At 39.1% G+C, this 10000-nt stretch overlaps 4 protein-coding genes across 5 annotated transcripts in view; 3 read left to right on the top strand and 1 right to left on the bottom strand.

Annotated features, from left to right (window-relative positions):
- The window catches only part of LOC138970484 (uncharacterized), a 231998-nt gene that overhangs the window by 114614 nt on the left and 107384 nt on the right, over positions 1-10000 (top strand). The window lies entirely within an intron of this gene.
- Positions 1-10000, top strand: part of LOC138970488 (uncharacterized) — a 91517-nt gene that overhangs the window by 60025 nt on the left and 21492 nt on the right. The gene's annotated exons all lie outside the window — the stretch shown is intronic.
- The window catches only part of LOC138970474 (uncharacterized), a 32957-nt gene that overhangs the window by 18804 nt on the left and 4153 nt on the right, over positions 1-10000 (bottom strand). The window contains exon 3 of one of the 2 annotated variants that reach the window (XR_011456958.1): positions 9471-10000. This exon is cut by the window's right edge and continues 694 nt beyond it. The gene's annotated coding sequence lies outside the window, so the exon portion shown is untranslated. Of the gene's footprint in view, positions 1-9390 lie in introns of those variants that run through there. The other variant, XM_070342933.1, reaches the window with a different exon arrangement.
- Positions 5016-6943, top strand: LOC138970472 (P2X purinoceptor 7-like). Its single transcript, XM_070342931.1, has 4 exons — positions 5016-5193; positions 5455-5550; positions 5826-5963; positions 6704-6943. The coding sequence occupies exons 1-4, from the start codon at positions 5039-5041 to the stop codon at positions 6864-6866; spliced, it is 552 nt and encodes a 183-aa protein (XP_070199032.1). The 5' UTR covers positions 5016-5038; the 3' UTR covers positions 6867-6943.

Below are 10000 nucleotides of genomic sequence, written 5' to 3'. Positions count from 1 at the left end.
TATATCAGTGTCAAAATGTTATAGAGAAAAATCAAAGTTGGAGTGAGTGACAAAAACAAATAAAACTGAAATACTGCACGGTAAGACTAGATTAAATAACAAAGAGATTCAAATTGTAAGACGCTGCACACCCCTCACACACACACCTTCCCTACAAATGAACACATCCAAGGGAAGCAATAGTTGAAAAGAAAATTTGTGTCACTGGTACTCTGCCTTGAGGAGTTGCTTCCCTTGTACCGTACTACGAGAGCTTTGTTCGCAACAATTTGCATGTGTTGATGCATCACAGCGTCGCAACCTCTTGCGTGACGTGACATAAAACTGGAAACCAAAGAATGTAGCATGCAGTTGTTCAGCGAGAGCGTAAAGCACATGCAGTAGGATGTCATGTTTGCTTGGTCTTTTTCTTTACAGGGGAAAAATTGACTGACAAGATCTTCAATTGCATGATGTCACATATTTTCAGTTGGCACATTTAGGTATAGTTGTGTACACACGCACACACACATTCACAGAAAAAAAGTATATATTTACACATTGTACACTGATTTTTAATCCCATGCAGTGGGGGAAAAAAAACCGCTGAAGTCTTTCCTTATGCAGCTTACTTATAAAGTTTAAAGCCCTCTGCCACAAATTTACCCAGGTTTAGCAGCTTTTTTCGATTCGGGGTGGTCATGAGATTAGAATACTTGAAAAAGTTGGGATGTTGTCTAAAATGAGGGGGAATGAATTTCTCACGGATTTCAGCTAAGGCAGGGCATTCCAAAAGAAAGTGAAATTCGTCTCCAACTCTATTTAGGTTGCACTTTGTGCAGACTCTTTCATACTTTGGGAGGTTGGTGTATCTGCCTTTCTCAATTGGAAGCTTGTGGTTACTCGTTCTAAATTTTGTTAGAGCGATTTTGTAGCAATTAGGTAGTTTATCGAGATAGCTCTCATAATGAAAATTCATCTTGAAGAGTGAATAATTATCAGCCTTACTGCATTCATTACAGGCCTTGGTCCAGTCTTGTATATAGATGTCTTTGAGCTTTTGCGCAAGAGTATTTGCCAGCCAATTGGTTGACACGGAATTAGGGAATAACCACACAAATGATAAACCACAATCATTTAGAATAGATTCTATCTTTTTTAGCCTCTCACTCTTGTACACAGCATATTTGGCACACTCATTGAGAGTGCGTAGCATCTGGCACGATGATTTGGCACACTCATTGAGAGTGCGTAGCATCTGGCACGATGATTTGGCACACTCATTGAGAGTGCGTAGCATCTGGCACGATGATTTGGCACACTCATTGAGAGTGCGTAGCATCTGGCACGATGATTTTTTACTACAAGTAAGGTCTGTTATCAATTTATGCCAAAATTTAACCATCCTACAGTAAACATGGATATACAAGGGATACTGTCCAGTTTCCCCATAGACCATGCAGTTTGGTGTGGACTTTTTCAGGTGTAGTAAGTACTTGCAGAATTCAAGTTGGAGAGTTTCAATTATTTCTATTCCTGTGTAACCCCATACTTCACAACTATAGGTCAAGATAGGTGTGACTAGTGTTTGGAAAAGTTCCAGCTGGGTTTTGATTGGGAGATCCAGTTGTCTACTCTTTCTAAGGAGGGACATCATTGCTTTTCGGGCTTGATCTTTAAGAAGTTTAATGCCTACTTTGAAGTTTCCATTAAAATTAAATGTTAAGCCGAGGTACTTAAACGATGAGACATGATCAAGTTTCTGGTTTTGGAACTTAAAGGGAAACTGGTAGTTTGCTTTCTTTCCACAGAAAATCATGACTTTGGTTTTAGAGCAGTTCACTTTCAGTTTCCAATCATTGCAGTATACTTCTAGGTTATCCAACATTTTTTGAAGGCTGTGTTCAGTATCTGCAAAAATCACAGTATCATCAGCATACAAAATCAACAACATCTTTAAATACGAAGTGAATCTATCATCAAAGTCTAGTCCCATATCAACAGGTGAGCAGCCTTTGGATTTCAGGTATTCTTCAAGGTCATTAACATACAGAGCAAACAGGAACGGGGAAAGATTTTCCCCTTGGCGAACTCCTTGGAATATGGGGAAGGACTCTGATGTCACACCATTAGATGAGACACATGACGTAATATTTCTATACATGTACTGTTCATTAGCACTTTCAAGAAATTACCACCCACACCACACCGACTTAATTTTATCCACAAACCAGTGTGCCAGACTTTATCGAATGCCTTTTCATAGTCCACAAATGCGCAAAACAATTTCTTTTTTCTGTTACGAATAATGTCGCAAAGAGATTTCAACACAAAAATATGGTCTGTAGTGGAGTGTGATGGTCTGAACCCGGCTTGATTTTCTGACAAGATATTGAATGCTTCGGAGAATGCTCCTAATCTATCATTAAGTGCTGCAGTGAAAAATTTTGCACTACAAGACAGGAGAGTAATGCCTCTATAGTTACCAGGATCTTTTTTATCACCTTTCTTCTTGTATATGGGTATGATCATACCATTCAGCCACTCATCGGGCATTTCTCCACTGTGAAGAATCTTATTGAAAAGACAACACCAGAAATGTTGCAATTTATCAAATGTATGGACAATTATTTCATTGATTATTCCATCAACACCAGGTGCTTTATTATTTTTTAGTTTTTTCACAATTGGAACAAGTTCCAGTGAGGTAAAGTCTTTATTCAGAATAAAATCAGCTTCTTCTATTGCAGAAAAGTTCTGTAAAAGGTCATCTAAAGTTGAGTCAGTAATGTCATCAGTTGCTTGTTCAGAATTTTTGCCAAGCTTTTCAAAGTGGTCTTTAAGTTCTTGAGTGGAGACATCTGGATTCACGGTTTTGTTTCTATTATTAATGATTCCCCAGAATTTCCTTGGGTTACATTTTTTTGCACTCTGCAATTCCTTGATAATACAATTTCTATGTTTCTTTTGCGCTTTTCTACGTGCAGAATTGAATTGTCTACTGGCCTCATTCATTGCTTCAAGATCATCATCCGATTTGCTATCATGGTACACACTGCGTTTCATGTGAAATAATTTCCGTTTTTGTTTACATTCCTCATTGAACCAAGGCTTTCGTTTGTTTTTCGGTCGCATTTTTTGTTTTTTCCCAATTCGGATTGGTTTAAGCAAATCACATTTTTCACAGCATTTAAGCATTATGGATTTCAATTGTTCATTGAGGGTAGCAATTCCCACGTCATTATCAAGTAGGGTTTGCAATGAGATGATATCTTCCTCATTTATGTAAGAAGCAACTTTTGTGGCTGCATCTTTGCACCAACTTATTTTACTCTGGTTGCTATTACAACGTTTTGGAACCAAATCAGTGTTTTCAGATTGTATATTGACATCTTCATTAATTTTATCAGTGCAAATAGCCATGTGGAAACTGACCGCAAGCGGGCAGTGTATATCAGAAAGCAACGGGTCAAAATCAACAACTTCAAAACTGACCACTGACAACATGAGCTCAACATCACTAATAACATAATCGACAGTACTTTTTGCTTTAACATTTGTGATATTACCGACATTTTTATCCACACCCATTCTTCCATTGTAAATGCACATTGTATTGGTACGACAAAAGGGAGCAAGCGAAGTTGAATAGGGGAAGTAACTGACTATATTTCCGGGTCGGGCACTTTCAGGCAGTTACTTCCCTTACTTCCTCTCGCCATGTACTGATCTGTGTCGACGTCTTCATCCGTGTAAAGTAAGTGATCAGGAATTGCTTTTGATTAAGTAATTTATTACACAAAGCTAATCAAATACGTTCTAAATGTATCTGTATATTAAATGATTAGCTGATATTGTATTGTTTTGGTCACGTAATGTAGGCTTTTTTGCTGGAGTTTGTGTCCTCGTTGAATACTGTTTATTGTTTCGTTTCAAGTATTATAATTATATGAATAACTTTTATGCGAACTACTATATAATTCTACTGTAAAAGTCACACACATGGTAATCACTATTAAGTGTCCACCATGCGTGTTCACAACTGGTTGCAACAAGTGTCTTCCAAAGTGGAATACTTCAGCTTACAGTGTTGGATTTGTACAAACTGCCACCATCAAGCATCATCCCTGAGTAAAACATACCACAAAGATCGACACAAACATCAAGAAAGGTTTACTTATTGGGGACGGGCGCAGTGGCGTGGTGGTAAGACGTCGGCCTCCTAATTGGGAGTTCGAATCCCGGTCGCTGCCGCCTGGTGGGTTAAGAGTGGAGGTGTTTCCGATTTCCCAGGTCAACTTATGTGCAGACCTGCTAGTGACTTAACCCCCTTCGTGTGTACACGCAAGCACAAGACCAAGTGCGCACGGAAAAGATCATGCAATCCCATGTCAGAGTTCGGTGGGTTATAGAAACACGAAAATACCCAGCATGCCTCCCGAAATTGACGTATGCTGCCTGAATGGCGGGGTAAAAACGGTCATACACGTAAAAATCCACTCGTGCTAAAAACATGAGTGAACGTGGGAGTCTAAGCCCATGAACGAAGAAGAAGAAGAAGAAGAAGAAGAAGAAGAAGAAGAAGAAGAAGAAGAAGAAGAAGAAGAAGAAGAAGAAGAAGGAACGTTAGCCTACATGTTTGACAAAACAAGACAAGTGAATGACATGTTGTATCAAACATTAAACATTCCAATAACAAACATTTCTTGTTTTTTGTATCCTCAATGTTGGAACGTTATCAGTCTATCTGTTTTGGGTTATGACAAAGATCAACCTGCCAGCTGTGCGCCTTGTTTATGTTTTGTTTATGTTTTGTGTGTGTTTTGTGTGTTTTGTTTAAAGTGCGTCTAAACCCTCCAAACAAAGTTTTGAGTGTGTGAATAGGGTTTCCAGTTATGGCATTTTTCGGCACTGAAACCGCTCAGCGCTTAGTCGTTCGCAAGGAAACGCCCACCGACATGCGAGCTAAAATTTGCTGATCCGGACTTTGCCGAGAAAACCCGAGAACTACCGAAGCGCCAGCTGGTAACTTGTGACGTACTGAGGGGAACAGAGCGAAATGGCGGACACTCGTGGTGCAGGCAACTTGTGGAACAACAATCGCGTTGTACCGTATCAGTTCGAGCCTCCAGCACAAGAACATGAGAGGAATGTGGAGGAAAATAATCATTTTGCTGACAACAACGGCGTATATCGCCTTGGGAACACAGACTGGTGAGTAACGAATTCACGTTTACCGTGTAGATTGAGCAAGTCATACGATGATACGAAGGCGAAAGTCTCATTCAGTCATTGTTTACGTTTCTAGCGGTGTTTTTTTCTTTCTGAAGAGAGCAGTGGCAAGTTACATTTTTGGAATTAATCTTATTGTTTCTTTCAAGTGAAATCTAAGAATACTTCCCACATGTGCACATTCACAATACTTAGTCGAAGAATGGAGACGAATGATTCAAGTGAAGTTTGTGCTACTTTCAGGTGTGAATGTGGCAACTGTGTGGTGATGGAGAAAGTGGAGGAATGCAACTGCTGCACTGAGTCTACTAAAATCATGGAGAAGCTGAACAGTCGCAGGTATGTATATCTTTTCACTTGGCATGTTATTGGTTTGGAAGAATGAGGCTATCATTATTTAATTTTATTATAACATGTTATGAAAAGAGCAAAGGGAAGGTGTGACTCTTTTGTAAATTTAACATATATATAGATGTAGAGGTTAATGGCTATTCATTACTAGTACATGTACTAGTCTGTAAAGCCTTTAAACTTCATCGTGGCGTTTAGAAGTTTAATTCTTATACTTAATTTATAGTTAAAAATAAGTTATAACAATAGTGTTATATTTGCAGACCTCTCAAAAACCCTGGCATTACATGCATCACGCAGCTCCCAGCCTTTCAAAGCGTCTGCCTGAACACAGATGTGCTGGAGACAGCATATTACCAGTACCGACAGGAGCATGGCACTTTCCAGGCTACTCTTGAGGAGTAAGTGACAAATCTTATCTTTCTTTACCAAACATGTGCTTTTTAATTTCATGAGTTGGGATTAACGTTATTTCTACTTGTGACATTGTAAAAGCTATTCTGGAAATTCTAAAATGTTGTGGCAGACACTTCTAGGTTTGTTCCACATGACATACAAACATATTCATCCATTCATTCACACGCCTGAAGAAGAAGGTGACAGAAGATTGTTTGTTTTAATTAGCAGGTGTAAAGCAATCCTTGATCTTCGTCTCTTAATAAATGACAAAGTTGGAAGTTGGTCAATTACAAAAACAAGGACAACAACAATCAAATTATAAAACAAACAAACATGTGCAGAAATAGTATACACAACACTCATCAGTATCAACAGTAAAAATGAAAATTGTATCCTGAGATCTTTCCACACTGAAGTCCACAAGTGAATCAGTGTTTATACTCTTTGTGTGAAACAAGATAAACTTAATGCTGGAAAGAAAACACCATTTTTGGAAATATCTTTATTAGTTTATAAACATAGAAGTGAGGTAAAATTAAAGATTTACAGGGATCTTGTCATGAAAGACAATATCACACATACACGCACACACAACCATGAAACAAGCCATTCCCTCATTAGTCAATCCTGTATACACAAGGAACAAGTGTTCCTCCCTCCACTCTCCACACATTTTGTAAGAACCCTCTGCTGGAGTACACAACAAACCCTAATGTCACAGATTCTTTTTTTTATTTTCCAGGAAGTACCGCTACATAGGATACCGACAGTTGGTGAGGTGGTGTCATGGTGTGCTAGGGAGGAAAGTCAGGATACCTCTACCTTCATGTGCGGTACGGGCCATCAGAAATGCATTTCCTTCCGAGGATACTTACAGAGGATTTGAGTGGCCCGAGCTTCCATGAAAATAGTAAAATGAAAATGTATGTTTTAATTAGAATAAAATGCATCACTTATAAAATAAAACAGTAATCCCATTCAAGTGAATTTTGTTCTGTATGTGGTTGATGTCAACAGCAGTGGGAAAATGTGGGATCAGTTAATTAGGGTATCTTGTACTGTAGGTTGCAGCAGCTTTTTCTCTGAATGGGTGGTGGTATGCAGCGGCCAAAGAGTCAGGTATGTCACAAAATTTCGCAGGGAGAGAAGTTTGTGAGTCCCCTGGATTCTCGGTCAGCTTCTCAGAGATGTTGACACAGTCACAGTCTTGACACATAACCTGTAAATGTAACGATGAATAGCTCAGGATGAGATAGTCGTGAAAAGACATTATCAGTACTGAACCAAGTTCAGTTTTTATGCTTGCAGAAATGCATAAACTAAGAAGAATGCTGCAGTTATAGGGGATACCCAACTGGGAAAATATTGATAGTCTGTAAATGTAATCTTTCTCTCTGTGCCTTTTTCCCTCTGCAGTTGTGTGTGTGTGTGTGTGTGTGTGTGTGTGTGTGTGTGTGTGTGTGTGTGTTTACATACTGTGCACATTTCCAGAATTCTGAACAAAAATATGAGTATGAGAAAAGATTAGTATCTTTACTTGTGTGTGTGTGCTAAAAAACAGCAGTCTGTAGTTACCCTGCGTGTAACTTACCGTAAGTTGGTGGCCCTTTGGACTTTCTCACACTGTACTCTCCTTTCTTTGCTTTTGGGAATAATAATAATAATATAATAATAAATGAGCATTTATATAGCGAAACATCATAACTTTACAATTATGCTTTTTGCGCTTGAAACATTTAAAATTAAAACACAGTTATACAAATAAAACATGATATGCACCGATTCCTTTTCGTCTATAAAATTACCTCGTCGGTCAAGGCATATCAAAAACATGAATAAAAAAGGTAGTGAAAAACAAGGAAATACCAGCTGAATACCCTTAATCAAACAAAACATGTTATCAACAATACTGAAAACAACCCTAGATGTTCATATACATTATCACATGTGGATTTCCTTCCTCGATCATCAAGCGCATCACCTATGTCCCCATTTTCATTGTAATGCAGAGCTGCAAGGAACAGCCTGAAAACACGACAACAATTCAAAGGCACTGAATCAATGACTTTCAAATTCAAAACTTGTATACATTTATACATGTATAACCTCATATATTATAAATAATGTACCCTTTCTTCCCTCCTGTCTCTGATTCTCCCTCACCCTCTCTGTCTATCTCATACTTTCACCCATCTTTAGAGAAGAGCATTGTTTACCTGCAGTACATTCCCAAGTATGAGAAGGAGGTGTGTTTGGGGTACACACAAAAATCGAGCCGCACATGCCTTCATAACTTCTCGTTTCCGTCGCCTCTTTCTCCGGTTAGATTCTACGTCAACCGTCTCCACTGTCTTTTTTTGCTGCATTCAATCTCTTCTGAACATCGATGCACGTTAGTGGCATCACTGACGGGACAGCATCCTCCTTCTACCTCCGTTTTGGACGATAACCGAGTTCGAATTCGAACAAGGGTGCTGTGAACTGGTCTGCAAATGCATCGTCGGCAAAATGCTGTCCGCATACAACTTGGTAGTCTTTTGGTTGTGAAAAATCTTTTCTGGAAGTTTTCACAAAGTTAATCCAAGCTCTCCTTATGTCAGTGAGGGACTTTAGAAAACCCCTGAGTACTTTAATTATTCCTTGCTTGTTTGCCGAGGTAATATTACAGCCGTAAACAACACAGAGTCTACCCATGCTGGCACTGGCAGCTTGATCCAAGACCAAGTGCTCGCAGCTGTGGCGGCTGCTCCCCTTACTACGTCATCAGTGGAGAAAATCTATTTTTAGCATCATCGTTTTGTTTCAGCAGAAGGCTGGCACGCTGCTAGCTTTGACGGGGTTTTCCCACTCGCTGCGTGAGCTACTCGCGTCTTTGGGCCTTTTGAGTGGTGGGGATGGAACACATATGAGTGTATGTTTGCATTGGTAATAAGAGTTTTTGTTTGAAAATTTGGGTTTAGATGCACTTTAAGATGTGTTGGTTTGATTTGTTTTGAGGTTGTCTTTTTTTTTACACGTTAGATTAAATTACACGTTAGACTGGATGGAGGGAAATTCAAGATGGTGACTTACTGTATAGTCTTTGCTTGAACAGGTTTTCTAACTTCATTTTGTAGAATTGTTCAGTTAATGCACCGTTTGTGTATTTTATTTTTGTGAAAGCGGAGACTTCGAAATTTGAGGGAGGTCACCAAACTTTGTGGACAACAGTGATCATAAAACACTGAGTGTGTCATGTTTGAGTTGTTTTCAAATAAAAATGTGTAACGCACACACACACACACACACACACACACACACACATACACACACACACACACACACACACACGGCACACACACATACGGCACACACACACACACACACACACACACACACACACACACACACACACACACACACACACACACAGAGTAATTAAGACAAATAGAAGAGCAAACATATTTTTATTAAAAAACAATTGTGTGTGTTTTTGTTTGTGCTTTTTGAGAAATGCCATGATTTGCTACTTTTCAAACAGGCAGTAAACAGTGTAAACGACATAATTATTTAGACTAAAAAGGTTCATAAGCGGTACCTGTCATTTATGTTGTAACAGTTGACCAGTGATAAAGGTGAAACAAATGTCATGTGAAACATCAAAGAAAGCCGTGCATCTCACAGGTGCATCGGGGTAAATAGTTTCAAAGCGCAGTCACCGTGTCAAGATCTGAATGACGTAAAACACAAGCACGATGACGTCAATTCTTATTTTGCGTCATAGAACGTGACGAAATCTTGCAAGGTCAATCTCTAATTTTTACACTGCCAAACAATCGGCGATACCAACCAGGAATTACCTGATGTGTTTTGGGCAAAACTAATGTTGTTGTTGTTGTTGTTGTTGTTGTTGTTGTTGTTGCTGGTGGTGTTGGTGGTGTTGTTGTTGTTGGTGTTGTTGTTGTTGGTGGTGGTGGTAGTGTTGTTGTGGTGACGGTTGTTGTTGTCGTGGTAGTGGTTGTTGTTGTTGTTGTTGTTGTTGTTGTTGTTGTTGTTGCTG

Source organism: Littorina saxatilis, linkage group LG7, assembly GCF_037325665.1.
Source record: "Littorina saxatilis isolate snail1 linkage group LG7, US_GU_Lsax_2.0, whole genome shotgun sequence".
In the NCBI taxonomy this organism is placed as follows: domain Eukaryota; kingdom Metazoa; phylum Mollusca; class Gastropoda; order Littorinimorpha; family Littorinidae; genus Littorina; species Littorina saxatilis.
The sequence above is the reverse complement of the archived record's forward strand: the minus strand, read 5'-3'. Positions and strand labels throughout refer to the sequence as shown.